The 19,269-nt window shown below is 44.7% G+C and overlaps 1 protein-coding gene across 5 annotated transcripts; it reads left to right on the top strand.

Annotated features, from left to right (window-relative positions):
* Positions 1 to 206: 206 nt before the first annotated feature.
* Positions 207 to 18,658, top strand: ktn1 (kinectin 1). Of its 5 annotated transcripts, none has more exons than XM_069714857.1 (36): positions 207 to 337; positions 4,916 to 5,610; positions 5,851 to 6,009; positions 6,109 to 6,225; positions 6,324 to 6,454; positions 6,591 to 6,695; positions 6,829 to 6,969; positions 7,143 to 7,249; positions 7,481 to 7,625; positions 8,322 to 8,418; positions 8,527 to 8,711; positions 9,046 to 9,135; positions 9,352 to 9,389; positions 9,487 to 9,577; positions 9,860 to 9,928; positions 10,025 to 10,062; positions 10,180 to 10,270; positions 10,458 to 10,526; positions 10,632 to 10,669; positions 11,000 to 11,090; positions 11,205 to 11,317; positions 11,402 to 11,486; positions 11,704 to 11,744; positions 11,859 to 11,949; positions 12,743 to 12,829; positions 14,440 to 14,529; positions 14,648 to 14,734; positions 14,823 to 14,912; positions 14,999 to 15,091; positions 15,205 to 15,273; positions 15,378 to 15,461; positions 15,852 to 15,935; positions 17,010 to 17,093; positions 17,189 to 17,281; positions 17,393 to 17,503; positions 17,625 to 18,658. In XM_069714857.1, the coding sequence occupies exons 2-36, from the start codon at positions 4,917 to 4,919 to the stop codon at positions 17,652 to 17,654; spliced, it is 3,828 nt and encodes a 1,275-aa protein (XP_069570958.1). In that variant the 5' UTR covers positions 207 to 337; position 4,916; the 3' UTR covers positions 17,655 to 18,658. The 5 variants fall into 5 exon arrangements, with proteins under 5 accessions (XP_069570958.1, XP_069570957.1, XP_069570961.1 ...); XM_069714856.1 differs by having other exon boundaries at positions 11,402 to 11,498; XM_069714860.1 differs by lacking the exon at positions 15,852 to 15,935 and having other exon boundaries at positions 208 to 337.
* Positions 18,659 to 19,269: the final 611 nt, after the last annotated feature.

Here is a 19,269-nt window from a genome sequence, read left to right as displayed (position 1 = left end):
AAGCGCAATGACCACGCCCCTCATTTACCTTTGAGTGGCGCTCGATTTACACTACCGGGGACACGTCTCAAAGGCGGGGGGCTTTTTTGTCTTGTCGCGTTTAACGGGGATGCGCCGCTCCGCTCGGCAGTCTGGCACGAGCCGCTGAAAACCAAAACGAGCGCTCCCTCAGCAGGCTGAGACTACGACCCGCCCCCGCGAAGCAGGAACGGGAGGTAGTCGGTGACGGACAGCGCAGAAGAAAGCCAGGCTGGAGCTGCTCTGGGAAGTCCGGAGTCCGCCGGAGTCAACGCAGAGCAACGCCGTTTCACAAGGGAACCACCAACTGAAGCTACAGGTATTTTATCGGATATTCCTTTTTTTTTTTTTGTTTATGTCTCGTCAGAAAGCGGCTCATCCCGGATTTTTTTTATTTTATTATTATTTATTTATTTTTAGCGCAGCTTAGCTCCTCCACAACAGGCCTGGGAGGGAACGGGCCCTCAGGACGGTAACGGGAGAACAGACACCCCCTCCCCCCCGAGAGAGAGACAGGCCGGGCTGGGACACTTTAACTTTACAGACGAGGCCCGCGTGGTTTAAACGAAAGGGAAAGAAAAGGGGTCACTTTTAACCTGCCGGAGACTTCCTCTGTCCTCGGAGGATCGGCCGGCTAACGACGTTAGCTCCCTCATTCATAGCGCTGACCTGTAGCCTCTCTGGGACAAACTTACGAAGTAGCGACGAGCCTTTTTCCTGTTTGCAATCAGCAGCTCACTTCGTGGCCATTTCCAGCTCACCACTGTGTGGTGGTTGTCTTTTTTTTTTTTTGGTTGTTGTTTTTTTTCCAGTCGTTGGGGAAGTAATCTTTTTCGCTTCCATTATATCGTTCGGATATAACGAGTGACGAGATGACCTAGCCGGGCTAACTTAGCAACCCGCAGCCAGGCGTTCGTCTTGATTTAACAACAGCTGCCATTTGGTTCAGTCGTCTGCACAAGGCCGACCATTCACGTTGGGCATCATGACCCGGCGTGCTTGGAGAGGCACTCAGTGATCGGCCTGGACGAGGTGGTTTCGTTCATGATACCTGTGGTGGTACCGTCAACCACATCTGGAGCACGACGGTCACACGGCTCCTGAAGACCCATTAACACCTCCTTTATTTGGTTAATTCAAGGCCCCGTTTCATAGAAGTCCCGATAAAGATAAATCCCTAAACTCCACCGGTAGATAAACTCATCTTGATTTTGCTTATTGGTTTTGTTTTTTTACTCTATTCAATATCGACCGTGCTTTGAATGCCTAAACAGTAAGAGCAGACCATTTTAGAGGACCAATACGTATTTGTTCATGTTTCCCAACAGATATAATGATAATAATATACAACACCTTTCATACAAGTGCATTGTTTACACATGCAGTGTAAAGAACATTTAGAAATATAGAAAAGAAATGAGAATGCCTAAAAAACACGTAAAATGCACGAGAACCGATCAAATTAAACACAAATAAGCAACATGCATTTTAAAGGAAAGGTAGTTCAAGTGCAGGTTAGTTAAAGGTTAATGGAAAGACGTGTTTTGAACTTTCTTTAAAGGTAATAACTGAGTCAGCTGCCCTCATAGCTAACCGGTTTGTTCCCGTGTACTTTAATATTTTCTGTTTCGTTTATCTCCAATACTTGATGCGGGTGAATTATCAGTTTCTTATCGTTACAGCTTCACTATTTCAGACACAATAGTAGTTTAGATACTGAAGACGGCAATCTAAACTAGATTATTTTCAATTACCTGTAAACACTTTTAGTCTTACTCGAGTTCATCTGAAAGTATCAACACTTTGAGATAAAGTGCAGCTTTGTGTGGATATGAGCCTAAATTACATTTTAAGACTCGCTGTAAGAAAAACTAGTTGCCGCAGGTTTACTGAACCTCCCACTTATTCAGTCATTTGGAAACCACACTTATGTGGAATTTTATTTTAATATATTTGTAATGCTAATATTTTCAGTTTGTCAGCTCCAGCTGTTAGTGGAGGTTTGAGCGACACTGGTCACATACAATTTTAATGCTGCGTATTACGCGTGTAGTCATGTGTAAATATAAACTATACTAGATAAATAATGTACTTTGCAAGAGTAGCTGTAATTTTCTGTACCGTCCTGCACTATTAGTGCGTCTTTTAGTGACTTGCCGCCAGCTTAAAGATATTCAGCGCAGCGTGTTGCACGGCCTGGTTTTTAAGTGCTGTCTGCGCTGCGTTTCGGGGCCTGATAGTTAGCAGGAGTTACCTCTGCGTACATGGGTCTGCCAAATCGGGAGGCCCGGCCAGCCAAGTGGGTAGATTCCGGGGAGCCAACCGCCCGAGAGGGCTTTTGTCCTGCAGGCTCATTTTGATGCTGGAACAAGGCTCGGGCTACACAAGGAAACTCGTGCACCTTCCACTCCGAGAGAAAACGGGGAAGAAAAAAAAACAACCTTACGTGACATTACAACTTTTACACAACGTACTCCACCCATACTTAACATGCCAGGAAGTAGTAGCTGCTTTAAGAGTTATTTTACAGCTTTATCAGGTCCGACATGGGAGTTTCCTGCAACATACAATGGATCTAGCTTTAACACACTTCTTGATTAGGTGGCCTACTGAGAGTTGTATTGATATCAGAACCTTATGTAGTACATGATGTACTATATCAGCTGTTTGTTTTGGCCCTCGTTTGTAAATCTTGTAACATAATCTCGCCAGGCTTTAGAAAGTTACATCATCCAGGATACTGAAATGCATTTCCCTTTTTGGTTTTTCGAGCCTGATTACTACCTTTTTAATGTAAAGTTTTTGGACTAAAATACGGCAGCCCGTTATAAATGACACTTCTCACGAGGTAAGAAAACTATCAGACATAAAAAAAATTAAAAAAAACTCAAGTAAGGACGAATGTTTGCACATCACGGTGTACAAGTTTGCACAGCGCTCGAAACCAACAGCTTTTTCTCTGTTCATGATTTACATATTTCTAAGAGTTTGCCCTGAGCTGTAACGTACTGAGAGTGGAGGAATTCATACTCTGACACAGATGGCACACAAACCTCTCGAGAGGAATGCAAGTGGATAGGTGGAACATATCAGGCAAACACGGTCAGTCAGCCATTAAGATCAGACATTTAGGTATATTTATTTGAGTCGAAGCTCTTCAAAACAGCTCTTGTTATGTCATGAAAAGTAGAAATACATTTAAAAATTCAGTAATGTTACATAATAAGGAGCTTTCAGTTCATGCTCAGAGGAAAAGGTTAGTGCTTAAAAGACAGAGTTAGATATGTCAAATATTAAACATTACAAGAGGCCGGGTATGTTTTTTGTGTGTTGTTAGAGATGTTAGTGAGAGGAATCAGCATTATAACTATAGGACTAAGCCTATCAGTCCTCAGGAAGCACTGCAGTGGAGAGTTATTCTTAAATGTATTATCATGGGTAATCTGCTTAATCCAAATTACTAAAGAGGTCTGCTCTACGACACTGACTCCTTCGTTGTGTCGCTGCCACAGATCTTGGGTATAAGACAGGATTGTGCAGCACGTCAGGTCACTGGCTGTTGGCGCCACTCTGTACTGTTGACACCGCGGCACTGCCATCGTCACCCAGGGCTCCGCTTGTCCTCGTTTTCAAAAACACTGCGGTTTTATTTTTGAAAGAAACACGTACGTCTTTTGCACAAGGTGTTGTTGTTGTGTTAGTTTGGGAGACGTACTCTCCAGACACAAAATGGCAGCGCTCAAGAGTGCCTTTTTCCCAAGATTGTCACATCAAACGCATCATCTGGTTGCCATTCACAGAAAAAATATATGTGCTGCAAATCAAAAAAAAAGAACTAATAATAAAAAGAGCATAACGGGGGGAGAAAATCAGCACAGATTCTACCCCAGTTCATTCCTGCTGCGTAGCCTTGGTGAGTCACAACGCGTAATTGTTAACAAATATGTTTGGCAGATGGTAAACTGATGAAGTCTCAGGACCTCTTGACTCTGTAAACTTGTGTCTGCTGACAGAAGAAGAACTTCTCTCTTGGCTTTTGGCAGGCAGCAGTCAGACTGCAGCTGCAGCAGGCCTCAGCCTGTGACATTCACATGTGGGTGTATTTTTGCCTCTTGCAAATCCATCCTGATATGAGTTTAGAATACCACCAGGACGCCCTTGTGGGGGCTGAAGGAGGGAAATGACTAAATGAGACGGTGAGCTCTCTTCTTTTTTAGCCTCGTTGCCTTCCTGATGTTCTTGACCTATTTTGTCCCCTTCTTTTTAAGTCAGTGTGAGTAAAGTTGATTCTCCTCTAATAACTTTTTTTTTTTTTCTCTTCTCTATCTGGCTCTTGCTGCCCATGTTTCGGGAAGAGGTGACGCTCTCCCTGTGAAAGCTATAAAAACATAGAGTGGATGTCAAGCTTTGTAGCCGCCCAGGGTTGCGTTGTCTAATTGGATCATTTCACTGAGAGAGGCCAGGGTGCGAGAGAGAGTCGTCATTCGCACCCTCTCAGCACTATTGATGTACTAACACATCCTCACACCTCACGCCTCACGCACACACATCTCATACTTGTACCAGTTCACACATCGCAGACTGCCGCTGCTGGTTGGTAGCAGCGGTTGACCTGTAAGTGAATGTTCTCTCTGATGGGCTCAGGCGAGTGCAGCGACACGGCTATTGGATGGAAACGGGCAGCAACTGAATGCACAGGAATAAATTCATGTTATATTTGGGCTTGTTAGGACCTTCAGATCTCTGGAATTTAGCAGCCTTGGCCTGTTGCTTGTTTGGGTAGAAATGTGTTATAATGCCAATCATGCAGGAAATGTAAAATATTGTCAGATACATACCATAATGTGAATTGGAGAGGCTAAGTATCCTAAACTACTCTTGTGTTTTTCTCCATCAGAATGGCGGTGGATATCTACGACTCTCAGTACCTGCTCATCCTGGCCCCTTCCCTGGTCATCGCCCTCATGTTCCTCTTCTTCTGGCTCTTCATGAAGGAAACCTCCTACGATGAGGTGCTGGCCAGGCAGAAGCGTGACCTCAAGCTGCCGCCCAGCAAGCCAGACCCCCGTAAGAAGAACGAAAAGAAGAAGGGCAAGAAGAAAGAGAGCGCCGGTGGAGGAAGCAGCGGAGGTGGCGGAGGAGGAGAGTCGGAAGAGGATCTGCGGGATTTCGATGTGGCCAACGGCGCCAACAGCTCCACCCCGGAGGCAGAGGAGGAACCTGCTCCGGTGGCTACTCCAGACCCTGCTCCACCAACACCTACTCCCTATGTGCCTGCTTCGGTGTCACCAGAGGCTCCTGCTGGTCTGAGGGAGAGAAAGAAGAAGGAGAAAAAAGCTGCCAAGGCTGCTGCTGCCGCCGCCGCCACTGCTGCTGCTGCTGCTGCTGCTCCTTCTGGGGAGCCAGAAGTCAACGGCTCCAAACCTGTCAGCCGCAAGACAGATGCACCTCTGGCTGCGAGCAAACAGTCCAGTCCACCCTCTCCACGACTCGAGGTTCAGGTCCAAGTTGCTCAAGCTCCTGTTCAGGCTCAGACACCTCCCCAAGCCTCTGGGAAGAAGAAGGAGAAGAAGAAACAAAAAGTGGAGCCCGGTCAGTAATCGATAGTAAAGTTTAAAGTGGGTGTGTTGCTGTGTATCTTTTGGAGAGAGCAAATGACAGTAAGAATTACTGAAAGATGGGAAAGTAAAAATGAGCTGCACTGGCTGTTTTCTCGGGTTTAGAGACTTATCCCTGTACCTTTTAATGATAAGTGAATTTTCTCTTTTTATCAGTCTTAAGGGAGACTGGCTGAGACTGACAGAATTCTCCCCTCACTCGTCCTTTTTCTAGTGGATGATCAGCAGGCCGAGGTGAAAGCAGAGCAGGCCCCAGCACCAGTCAAGAAGGAAGCTCCTATTATGGCTGAAACCAAAGTTCTGGATGGTGCAACTCCGAGTGCCACCGGAGGCAAAAAGAAGAACTCTGCCAAGAAGCAGAAGACCGAGCATGGTAATCATAATGAAGTGATCTCACATTCTTGAAACTCTCCAGATAAACGTTTGAACTTCATCTCTACTAAACTTTTTTTTTCTTCTTTCTCAAATCCAGTTGATGAAACCCACATTTTGGCAGATTCAGCAGCTTCTGCCAACCACCAGTCTGCACATAACGATGATGTACAAACCAAAGGGTCTGGCAAGAAACAGAAGAATGAGACCGATAAAGGTAAGCGGTAAAAGCAAGGGTTAGAATCTGGGTTTTCTTCTTGTCCAGCCATGTAACACCCTGCTAAACTGTATCTCCTCCCTTGTGTGATTTGACAGAGAACACCGAGGTGAAGCTGAAGGAGCTGCTCTCTGGTCTGTCCAGCCTGGCTCTGTCCGAGGCAGAGGCTGTCAGCGTGATCGCTCTCCTCCGAGAGAAGAGCCCGAACGCCTTGGATGCCTGGCACAAAGTGAGAGATGAATAAGTGATGCATTATGTGTTGTGACTAATGGCATTTCACACTGTTTGCATTTGGCAAGAGATATAATGTTTGTTGTTGAACTTCCAGTGCCTGCTTTTTGAAATGTCTTGTCTCTCACCTGCAGTCTGTGGCTCGGCCCGACCCAGCTGCTCAGGAACGAGAGAAGCTTCTTACCACGCTGCAGGAGGAGGCATCCATCGCCAAAGACAAAGTGAAACAGCTCAGTCAGGTCGAGAATCCATTATTCTGTATAATGAAACACAAACATTTTTATTTATTCACGATTTAATTGTTGCACTGCTGGAATAATTCTGTTGGTTTCAGTGAAGAGCTTCATACTCCCTTTTACTTCTGTGCTTTAGGAGCTTCAGGTTGAGAAGCAAAAGACAGGCCGGGTGGAGTCTGTGTTGAGAGAGCAGCGCACAGCCATGGAGAAAGAACTGGGGGGCATGCAGGCCAAAGCACAGGGCAGCTATCAGGACCTCCAGACCATGCAGATAAAGGTGAAGGCTTGGATTTGACTTATTATCCAGTACAGTTAGTACTAGTTCCGTTATATTGGATAACACAATGTCACTAATTTCAGTCAATACTGTGGGAAAGAAACCAAACCTGCCGTTGTTCTCAAGGCTCCATGCAGAGATGACGAAGACTGAATCCCATTGTTTGTGTGCAGTTTCAGCAGGTGAGGGAGCAGCTGGAAAGCCAGATCACTCGCCTGCAGCAGGAGAACGGGATCCTGAGGGACGCTGTCAGCTCCGCCACCAACCAGATGGAGAACAAGTCAGTGTTACACTGTCGGTCATGCTCTCTAGAGCTCCATACGTGTCTCATGCTCCTTATGAAACATTCATAGTGATCCAATTCGTTTCAGAATTTCAGCTCTTTGCCTGTGTAGCTTGAATTTGTCCTCCTTTACACCGTGTGAAATGCCTTGTGCAGGCTATTTGTAGTTTGTTTCTTCACAGTAACACCCCACTAACCATTTTCATATAATATGCGTGTGCTCAATAGGAATTCAGCAGAGCTGAACAAGCTGCGCTCTGAGTATGCCGGCCTGATGAAAGAGTTGGCAGACAACAACAGCAAGCTGCAGCAGGAGGAGCACCAGAGGAAGTCGCTGGAGGTCAGCTACAAGCAGAACGTGTCCCAGCTGGAGGTACGCTAATCCAGATGCACATTGTGGGGTTTATTTTTTACTTTTGTTTCAGTTTCCCCAGCAGAGCCAAAACAAAATGAACTGAGTTGTACAAAACCTGAGCATGCCGCACAGCTTCAAATATGGTTAGTGGGTGTGGCAGCATTAGCAGGGAAATGGGAGGAGGTTGTAGTGGAAGTCCTGGGGAGGGTTGTGGGAAACAGAACCTGAGCTGGGAAGGTTTTGTTGGCTTTGTGAGCTGGAATGTTTGAGGCTTTGTGATGTGTATAAACAACACTTTTCCTGCTATACACTCAGATCAGCCTTTCCTGTCTTTTCATGGACCACAATCATATGATGGAAATTTAAGTTGCTTGACAGAGACAAGTCTTGGCCAGAACTTCAGAGCAATTTCAAGTTTTAAAAGTCTAGAAAAATCTAATAAAAAAAAAAGTCCACACCATGGTTTGTAATTTAAGCTTTTTTATTAATTTAGTAAAACAGACCCAGAGCTGTGCTTTATTTATTTTTTTCTTTAGAAAAGCGACATCATAAACTTGTAGAAATTTTCTTGGACTTAATAGAAATCTTTTTTCTCCAAATTGAAGGTTTTAATTCTTGTTCAAAACACCATTGTTCATATTTTATACACACTTGGTTACTCGTGTGGGAGAAAGGTGCTCACAGAGTTACATGTCGTCCCCCCCACCCCTTCAGGCCCAACTGCAGGATGCCAAACGAAACTGGGAAGAACTGCAAAAATTCCTCCACAATGTCAACGCTGAAAGAGAGAAACTTCAGACCTCTAAGCAAGGTGATAAAACATTACATCACCCCCCCAAAAAACACGTTAAATCCTACCAAATTAAAGTGACTCATCAGGCTACATTTAGCAGGTGAATGTGTGCGTGTGTGGTTGCAGAGCTCCACAGCCAGCTGCTGACGGTGGAGACGGAGATGAACAACAAGAACAAGGAGATCCAGACTCTACACGGCAGCCTGAATGAAGCCATGGTCTCCAAGGAGCGGCTGGAGCAGAGAGTGATGGAGCTCTTGGAGATGTCCCAGCACAGCATGCCGGATGACTCACTGCAAGTCCGGGTTCAGGTGATGCACTGCAGCAACACACACACACACACACACACACACACACACACACACACACACACACACACACACACACACACAATATAAGTATTTTGTTGTAGATCTTTCAAGCAGAGGCAAACCTATAGGAATAGAAATGGAGCTGCTGGCTGTAATTATATGGCACGGCACCAGAATTGATGTGGACTGAATTGAGAGATAAAAATGAATCACATTGTAGTATTGATTGCTTTTTAAAATGCCTCCCTCTGTGCTGAATCAGAGTGACTTTCTTTCTAAAAAATAAAAGCAACAACACATTCCTAATGCCCACGAATGCAATCTCTTGTAACAGGAGCTTCTGAATGAAAACAAAGGTCTTCAGGTCCAGGGAGAGACGTTGCAAGTCCAGAATGAGAACCTGCAGGCTCAGATCTCTACACAGGTAAATGGGTCAACTTGGCTTGATTATAAGATGCATACCTACATAGCTCTCTGTGTGTGTGTGTGTGTGTGTGTGTGTGTGTGTGTGTGTGTGTGTGTGTGTGTGTGTGTGTGTGTGTGTGTGTGTGTGTGTGTGTGTGTGTGTGTGTGTGTGTGTGTGTGTGTGTGTGTGTGTGTGTGTATGTAGGCTAATGAGATTTCTCAATTTCCCATTTAGGCCACGCGCGTCTCCCACATTGAGGAGCTACAAAAGCTGTAAGTAAGACTTTTACAGACATCGTGATTGCATGAAGTGATGCCATAGAGCTCTTTTTATTCATGTTCTCTTATATCTTCCTGCTGTTCTTCTCAGTCTGTCTGAAAAGGAGTTGCAGCGGAAGAGTCTCGAGGATTCTCTAAATGCAGAGCGGAGCAGTGGGGCCAGTCGAGAAACTAACATGCAGGTACAGTCAGAGGGGAGCGCTCCATCTCCAGCTTCTTATACTAACATTGCATCGGTTCATTAGTCGGCAGGAATTTGTTGTTGTGTTGAGAGGGGAGTGTGGAATGAAGACTATGTACATCAAAAAGAAGGCATGTTCGCATTTGCAGAGATTGGGGCTTCAGATTCTGCATAGCTTTATAAACCTGAGACAGAAATGAAAGTGCTGTGTGTTTGGTTTTTTAAAATGCTGGCACAGACGGTCAGATCCTGAAAGTGTCTCCTCTTGTGTTTTCCTCTGCAGGCCTTGCACAATGACAACATGTCACTGAAGACAGAGATTCAGAATCTGCAGGCACAGATTTCTGATCAGGTCAGCTTTGTACTGTGACTATTTTTACAAGTAAAACGTTTTTAAAATGTTTCTGCTTGACACACCCTCTACCTGCCTGTGACTCTCCCCATGCAGACTGCATCCCAGCTGGCTCTGGACCAGTTCCAGAAGAGGTAAGTGTATAAAAACGAGAACATGTAATAAATACATCAGCTGGTTGGACTTGTTATTCTGGTAAAAATAATAATCCATAGTTAACACCTAAGTGTAACTCTGCTTCCTCTCCACAGTGTCCGGGAGAAGGAGGAGAACATGAAAACTGTGGAGGGCCTGTTGGAGAAAGGGCTGATCGAGGTGGCCAACAAGGAGGAAGAGCTCAAGGTGTCTTGTTTTCTCTGGTTTAGAAAGAGACAACTAAGCGTAGCAAATCCTCAAACTGCCTCACACACATTCCTAACTGTGACTGACATCAGCAGCCTTTAATTGACTCTACATTTCACTGCCTGCTTCGTAATCACAATCTGTAGTTGGCAAAAACTTTTTAAGTAATTGTTTTTCCACTTTGCAGGCTGAAAGAGAAGAGAATGATGCACTAAAACAAGAAATCGAATGTTTTAAGAGAAAGACAGCAGAACAGGTGAGTTCTAAAATCACCATTTAAAAATGATTTCTAGAGGTTTTATGATTTCTCTTCTGTATAGGTTTGTTTACATTTTTATTTTTATTTTTCTCCTGATCAAAGGCAACATCAGAGTTGATCATGGAAGAGCTCCAGAGCAAGTAAGATCAATCAAATTAGATTTTATGAATTGTAATAATGCAGAAGCACAAAAGCCTAGATGAAGATATGAAGACGTCATAATTATAAAACATGAAACGAAAGGCTACTACAGACATCAAAGCTAATTCCTCCTGACATTCCCGAGACGCACCCCTGGTAGTAATTTTTACAACATCTGGTTTCCACTGGCATGAGAGGCTTTCTATTGTTAAATGTCCTCTTGTTGTGGATATTGTTTTCCTGTCGGTGTAAATATCAGCACATTTTGTGCAGCTCCAAGACGTCCTGTGTAGAAAAACAAAACAAAAACCTGTTTCACTGCTTTACAGGATCCAAGAGAAGGATGTGAAGCTGAAATCAATGGAGGAGAGTCTCCAGGCAGCACAAGACAGCTGCTCTGCCAGAGAGAAGACAGTTGAGGTGTGGACTTTTCTGTATCAAAGAAAGGGACCACAAATGTTGTTCCTCAGATCATGTGCATGGTGTTTTCCTTCTTCCAGCTTTGTTTTGAAGCAGGGTTTTTTTGTCTCCCAGGCTTTGGAGCAGCAGTTGGCTGCCCTGCAGGCAGAGACGGAGCAGCTGAGACAGAAGGAGACATCAGAGGAGCTGACCAGTTCTGCTAGCCAGCTCCAAGAAGTGCAGGCTCAGTGAGTTAACACAACACTTCACCACGTAGCTCTCCAGCACTCTGATTTAAGATCAGACTATTGAGCAGCACACGTGACCCGCAGGCTGGCGGCAAAGGAGCAGGAGATCCAGACGCTGCAGGCTGAGCTGGAGGCACGGACAAAGGAGCTGATGGAGAAGATAGAGCAGGTACATCAACAGGTGAGCCTGCTTGACAAGAGACTTCCAGAGCCACAATGCAAACAAGAGGAAGAGACAAACCCTTTTTTTCCAGCAGATATTTTGACCAGAGATTTGTGAAGCTTTTCGACAATTGGAGTTTATGTTCTAGTTATTTTATTTGTCTTTTGAGTGTCATATAAGACATTCAGGCCAAGTTTTAACTGCTTCTCTCCTGCTCATACAGCAGTCCCACACAGCAGTGCCAAGCCCAGAGTTTCTTACAGCGTGAGTAACGTCCCATGCTATAACATATAGCGTTCTTCCAGCGCATGTTTTCATTTTCTGTACGTGACGTCTGATGCTGTTCATAATGAGATGGTTATGCTGCTGTCGCGACAGGATGTCGGCGAAGGAGAGCCTGGTCTCCAGTCTGCAGGGTGAGCTGGATGAGCTGAGGGACTCCCTGGAGCTTCACAGGAAGAAAAACAACGTAGGTTTCCCACAGCGATGACCTGAACTAATAACACCACTGGCAGCTCTAGTCGAGTCCTTTTGAGTCGAGGCCCGTTGTGTGCTACCGCAAAACACCCCTACCCCCTCCCCCGCGAAGAGTTGCACACTGCATGTATCCATACTCCCCGTTATCCACTGCCACTTTGTCTCGCTTTTTGTTCTTTTTTTAAACTGAATCGTTGGAAACCGAATAGAAAGCTTTCTTAAGCTAAGATTGTGTATTGTGGCATGATTATATCGCAGTACCAATGTCTGTTTTGATTTGGATTGCCTAAGCTGAGTATTGCATAAGAGGCCTCCCAGCCTACTCTTGTGGTGCTCGCCGTTGGCCATGACTGTTACAGCAAGCTTGTTTGTGCTTGTGGGTGATTCAGAGCATTAGAAACTTGCCTATCTTTTATTTTTGAGGAAGGTATATTTGTTTTGAGAATCATATAAGCGCATTTGTGTTTTTATAACTATCTACTCTCTATTTTTAGACTTTATAAATTACATTTGTTCTCAGAATATTGTTGCTATACATATCTTGCATACTGTGCATGTTGCTTTTACCCACATGTGGTGTGAGCCCGGGGCTCTTGAGACTATTTCTCTCCTACTTATTTTTAGCAGATGGAGCATGGGTGAAAAGCAGAGTGTAGTCATTTTTAAACTGAGAAATGCGTTCGGTTTGCTCTGTGACTCTACCAGTGTGTATTTGAGGGCCACTGAATGCATTTTCCGTGAGGCTGAACTGAACGTAGTATCTTCTCTGGAACTGACCAAAACAGGAGCTTCGGGAGAAAAACTGGAGTGCAATGGAAGCTCTGTCAGCCACCGAGTCCATGCTTCAAGGGAAACTCAGCAAAGCTGTCAAGGTTCGACCCCCCCCCTCACCTCAATCTGCTTCACTCTAGTTCCAATCTGATGCATTCCCCCACCTCAAAATGCTGTCTTGCCATAATTGTTTCAATGAGATTTATTTTCCACCATCAACCATAACAGCGCTGCATACTCATTTACCTTACTTCCACTCCTCCCTTATATTGTTTGGCCTGAAGATTTGAATTGGCTGTGTGCTGAGCTTGTTGAACTATGCTACCCCCCCGCCCCCCATGGGGCATCTCAGACTTTATTATTTAAACAAATATCGGTTTATTTAGTGTAAATGTGTACTTGTTTTTTTTTCTATAAGTTCTGAACTATAAAAGATCTCTTCTCGCCCACAGCTCGGGCTGGTGCTTGGAAATGAGTGTGCAGTGACATAGAAATTCACTAGATATCATTAGATGGAGATTCATGGTAATCATTTTTGCAGCTTCCTGTCTTTGTCATGTGGCATGGCATGGTTTTTTGGTTTTTTTTTTTTCCTCCCTCTCCATTCTGCTTTGTGACATCATACCGTCAATATCACCCGTTAATCAAAGATAATCTGTTTAATTTATTAAAATTTTATTCTTTCTTTTTAATTTTAATGAAGTATGCTCATTTAACGGTTGTGATGATGCAACAGTGCTGTCATGTTTCTTAATGCTCTGTACTCACAATGGAAACATGTTTGTTCTCCATCAGGAACAAACAAATGCAACCAAACGTAAAGCAAAATCTTGTGTGCAGTTCATGCAGTTGCAGGTCTGTTGCAGTTGCGTAGACATGGAGCTGGTTATCAGATAGCTGCTCTATTAAGTTACAGCAACGTGTGTGTGTTTGTGTGTATATTTTTGCCCACCCCCTCACATAAGGTAATGGTACATGCTGAACCGTCTGGCAGCAGCTGCTCCTCTGCCATTTGAGTACAGTAGAAAGCACCTTCTCAGAGCTGATCCAGGGAGTTCGTTGGCAGCTGTTGTGTACTGTCAGTGCATGCTGGTCTCTTCTATTCATCTGCACACTTGTCTCAAAGCTCCCATGTGACAGTGTGTTAATGTGAACAGTGGTTAGAGTGCCAGCTGGCTAGTGTTTGGCATACATTCTCCCTTCAGGCCTCGGAGTGACAGTGCATGATGCTGGATTATTGTTAGAGGACTGATAGCTACCTTTTTATTTAATTTATTGAAGAGTTTCAAGGTACTTATAATTTCCTGAAAGCAGATTGATGTATTTGTGGTTGCAGGAAGACTGAAGTACGTGAGATGCTCTGAATCTGAGATTGCTGACACTTGGTGTAGGTGTGGTCTGTTGAAAGCTGCTGATGTTTTCTCAGAGTAAATGGAAGTGGGAGTGAGGCAGCATTTATCCTAATGCCCTGAAGTGATAATACAAGATGCTAAATGAATGATTCCTGCGCCTTTTGATTGGAGCAGCCTGATGAATGAACTGCCGACTGGTGTAAAACAGGAGGCGAGTAAGAGAAAGGTTGTGGTCATATCTGTCTAGATGACCACTGGACCTTTTCATCGAAGTGTCTGAACTATGTGAACAGTCAGGTCTCAATTTTCTCTTTCCTTTTGTTCCTTTTACACGTTGCCCCCCTCCCATTACCTCGCAGGAGAACCAGACGGTGCTGGCAATGTCTCAGGCTGAGTGCCGAGATGTCCTGCACAGACTTCTGCCCCACGTGCCTCTGCCCTCTGAGCAGGTATGGGTCACACTGGGTTTTTTGTATTTTATTTTTTTTTACCTCCATGTTAATTGTTTTTGAAACATCTTCCCATTGTGATGTGTGACTTCACTTTTCACCGTAACTGTCCACTTAGAACCAGCAGGAGTGGCTACACAGATTTGAGAGTGCAGCAGCGCAGAGCTCAGCTGCACAATCCAGCACAGCATCCGTGGACTCTGAGGTAAATAGAATAGTAGACACGTGAAGTTGAACATCGCTCCTTTTTTTTTTTTAAGTGAGAGCATCAATAAATAGTATCCTCACGGTAGGGGCTGGCTGCGAAGTTGAAAGAAGCCGAGGAAACCCAGAGGATTCTACAGAAAGACTGTGAGACGTACAAGAAGGTTTTGGCAGAGACGGTGAGAGAAGGTTTTTTTGAGTTTCGGTGGCGGCTGCTCGCTGGTCTCGCTTCTGAACTGAGCCGTCCCGCTTGCTGTATTCACAGGAGGGCATCCTGCAGCGCCTCCAGAACAGCGTGGAGCAGGAGGAATCTCGCTGGAGGGTGAAGCTGGAGCAATCGCAAGGGGAGCTCAAAGAGGTGGGTATTCAGGTTCAGCAGGAAACTACTGACTACCAAAGCAGGGCGGTGATAGATGATCACGCCGTGTGCTCACTATCGTGACGTCAATCTTCGTTTTCGTTTCACTTCAGATGAACCAGAAAGTCACAGCTCTGGAGCAAGAGGTCGAGAGACGAAGTGACGGAGCCGAGTTGGACAACGTCAGTCTGCTTTTCAAAGACACTTATCAAATGTACGCTCGCTGTTAAATCCTTGTCAGACCTGTTGTCATTTTGTGTGTCTGCGCTTCTGTTGTGTTCTGCAGCTGAGACGAGAAAAGCAGCACTTGGAGTCCGAGTTGGAGAAAGCGGAGCGCGAGAGTGCAACCTACGTGACAGAAGTCCGAGAGGTGAGCCCAGACTGGACATCTTCTCCTCCATCCTCAGCCGTGTCGTAGTGCTCAAACTCCTCTCTGTTTTGTGTTCATATGTTTTTTTTCTGGGTTTTTTTTTTTTTTTTTTTTAAACATCCTTCATACGATATTCACAACACACACATTAAATAGCACACATCTTTCACATAAGCAGCTCCCGCAACAACGCAGCGACACCACTCTCCATCATGCACAACAGGAATCCTTCATTTACCACCGCACGGCTCAGATGAATCTGAGAAGCCTTCAGTTTTTTTTTTGTCGCTGCTTCGTGGGCCTGATCACGTAGACTGTGTGCTGGTAGTGCTGTCCTGGATCACCTCCCACAGACGCCCATTAAACAGATCATCTCAAACTTAATTTCAGCTCAAAGATCTGTTGACTGAATTGCAGACCAGGCTTGATGGCTCATATGTAGAGGCTATCAGACAGAATATGGAGCTGACTTTGGTAAGTGTGGCTCACCCTCTAGCTAGAGCTGCTTTTTTTGTTGTTTAAAGTCTATCCCTTGTCGCACTGAGCGTTGGCTCCACACTGACTTCCACTGGACGCGACTCTCCATCTGCTGCAAAACTGCAGGTCGTCATTCATAACCTCTGGGAACTCGGAGTCACCTGCATGTGACTTCAGCAAACATCACAGATTGTGAATGGTGACTCACCTTCACACTCTGTAATACTGACAAGACTAATGCATCCTCTTCTACATTTTCACTTCCATCACCATTTTCACATCTAACAAATGGCTTATTATTCGGCTTTGCTCTCTCCGCAAAAGGCCAGAAAAACGCCAATGTTGTCCATCGCTGCTCTAATTCTTTAACTGTGATTCACTCTTCAGCCTCCAAACGAGCTTCATCAGTCTGTTTTTGTCTCAGTCTTTGTCTTGCATTCATGGCGTTTGAGATTTGAATCAGATTTCAGTAGATTTACACAGCAGCGCTATCACAAATGAAGGCTTCTAATAATATAAAGGAGGATGTCACCAAAAAAAAAACCACACATGATTAAGTGTTTGTAGTCAACACTTCCCTACGGTGTCCAGTGACAGTGTACTGGCGAACGAGTGGATGTTCCCTCTGTTACTTCGTCAGGTGAATAAAACCATCAGTGAGTTTATCTGGCAGCCCTGGAGACATGAAAAGAAATGGCCGCTGCAGTGTAACTTTCCAGTCTTGTGAAATCCTGTTTCAAAGTACACCGTGCTGCTTTATGACAAGTCATAAAAAAAATGAATGTATTACTCAAACTAGACTTCCTGGATCGTGACTCATCCTGTCATCCTGCACCTGTAACAACATGCCCACACCGGCACGGTGCTATTTTTGTTTGAACATTTTTTAAGGAAGACAAACGGAAACTCTGCAAATGTTACGACTCTTTTACTTTGTAGGCAGTGTTGGTAGGAGGATTCGAATAAATACTCTTTGTGCTCTTTATGCATGAATAAACTATGAACAGGAACTGTCATTGTGAAGCTATTACACGATAAAGAACATGATGATGGGTGTGTTTTTTATTGCAGCTGAAAACCCAACTCACTGAGACGCTGTCCAAGCTGGAGGCGGAAGAGAACGGGAGGCAAACGGTGGCTGGTGATCTGTACAAGGTAAGAGGGATAGTTTGTTCCTCATCACACTGCTGATGAAGCCTGAGCTTCAGGCCACGTTGCTAACAGGAGGAACATTTTGTTCCTTCACACAGGCCCAGCAGTCTCTTGATCTGATCCAGGGGGAGCTCTCTAAAGTGGCAGACAACAGCGAAGAACTGATTGAGAACAGCATGTCGTCACAGAGGGTAAGAGTCCGTTTGGGTGTCCGAACGGGATTTCTTTCTGTGGATGGGAGAAAGCTTTTACATTTTGGTGCTTTAATATCATGTTTAAACCAATCTTTGTGTCTGTGTCAGGAGGAGATCGCCAGAAAGGAGAAAATGACTGCAGGACTGAATCAGACGGTCAGAGAGCTGCAGCAGCTGCTACAAGCCGTCAGCCGGCAACTCACCAAGGGACAGGAAGGGGTAAGGCCTGTAACTGTGTTCCTGTTCCTCACAATACCATGACACTGCAGTATCTTCGTCTTTTCTTTCCTCTCAGCAGTGTATTTGAATGTGGAGTTTGAACACGTGTTTTTCCCTCCAGGAGGCTGACAAACATCTGCCCAAGGTATAGTGAGAGGAGGATCGACCCCTGCGCAGCTTCCCTGACTGCACTACAAAGACCACCTTTGACCTTCGGTGTCATCACTACCACATCACACCATACGCCACCGCCCCCCTCCCCCTCACTCAAACTTCCACCACCTCACCTGTACTGTAAGCAGCCTCCAACTGACTCTGGCTGAGGAACTGGCAAACAACTCCGAGTCACTGTTGGCCACAAGGGAGCAGGGAGAGGTTACTGTTAAGTCCAGACACTCCAGGCACTGTACCAAATCACACACTACTCCCCTCCCAGCACATTCCTCTTTGTCGTTAGAAGCATCGCCAGTTAATTTTTATTCTAAACTTAAAAAATGACATCCAGCATAATTTAAACTATGTGGCAACCATTCCTGTTTTAAATTGCCTGTATTTTTCAATGAAATCTTTTCGAATAGTTTTTGTTGTTATTTGTCTCGAGGGCAGTGATACAAATTTCCAACTTGACTAAACAAACTTTGGGTTTTCAGTCCTTTTCTTCTTAACTTAAAAGATATGTATCGTTAAATGTACCAGTTAGGTCCTGCTGAGACACCATGTTGTTGATCTGTTTGCCGCCTGACCAGAAAGAAAAAAAAAAAAAAAAAAAAATCACAACACTGCGCATCAGCGTGCATTCATGAATTCATAGCTCCATGCATACCGTGGCTCAGTACTAGGTTGGAGAAGGGAGATCGGAAGAGCATATCAGAAGGGTCACTACGTGACCGTCACTGTGGAGATGCATGGACACATTGTGGTCAAGTTTGTACTGCAGCTCCAAAGAGAATATGGAGTCTGTGACCCTGGCTGTGCAAGGAGAAGGCCAAGTCAACAGTGTAGAGGTTTTTAATCCTACTGCAACTACTCTAGGAATAAGCGTCCCATATCATCTGTAATCAGCACTCGCTATATTGTTGCTAAATTCATTAACACTGAAGATTTTGTTCTTTTTGTAACGGGTGATGTTAATAAAAGGGATGCTTGATAAATCTGTCCGGCGTCTGTCCTGCGTTTCTTCTTCTTCTTCTTCTTCTTCTTCTTCTTCTTCTTCTTCTTCTTCTTCTTCCACTGCACTTCTTTCTCCTTACCACTGTGGGGCAGCACACAACCTTAGTTGAAATCTCAAATTGATTCATAGCCTTGAAAAACCCGAATGTGGAGAGGGAAACTACAAAGCCTCTGTTCATGTAGCTTTTGCTGGCAGGTAAATTCAGCTTGGCAGTACACAATAAACATGTTTGTCATGCAGCGGTGTTATTTTAGGTAAATGTTTTGTATGACGGTAAAGAAGCTCGACACTCTGCAGCCTCAATTCTGGAACATTTGGGGTGTGACCAGTTTCCTGTGATGGTAACATGCTGTATAATCCCTCAGAACGGGACACCTGCACGAGGTCTTGCAAAATATTTCCCATCAGGAAGTGAGAAGGCAACTGGTAGCGAAAATAATCCAAAGTTTCCAAAGGACGACTCCTGCGCTGGTTGTCATGTTGGAAAAACATCAGTCTGTTGTCAATCACTTGACACTAAAAGTGAAATCATGAAAGTAAACCCTCAACCTACATGTACACTAAAACATGCAGAGATGCTACGGGTGTGACTTTT

This window comes from Brachyistius frenatus, unplaced genomic scaffold (assembly GCF_029030835.1).
Source record: "Brachyistius frenatus isolate BFR_SWC_R1_liver_20210118 unplaced genomic scaffold, ASM2903083v1 Contig_136, whole genome shotgun sequence".
Classification (NCBI taxonomy): domain Eukaryota; kingdom Metazoa; phylum Chordata; class Actinopteri; family Embiotocidae; genus Brachyistius; species Brachyistius frenatus.
The sequence above is the reverse complement of the archived record's forward strand: the minus strand, read 5'-3'. Positions and strand labels throughout refer to the sequence as shown.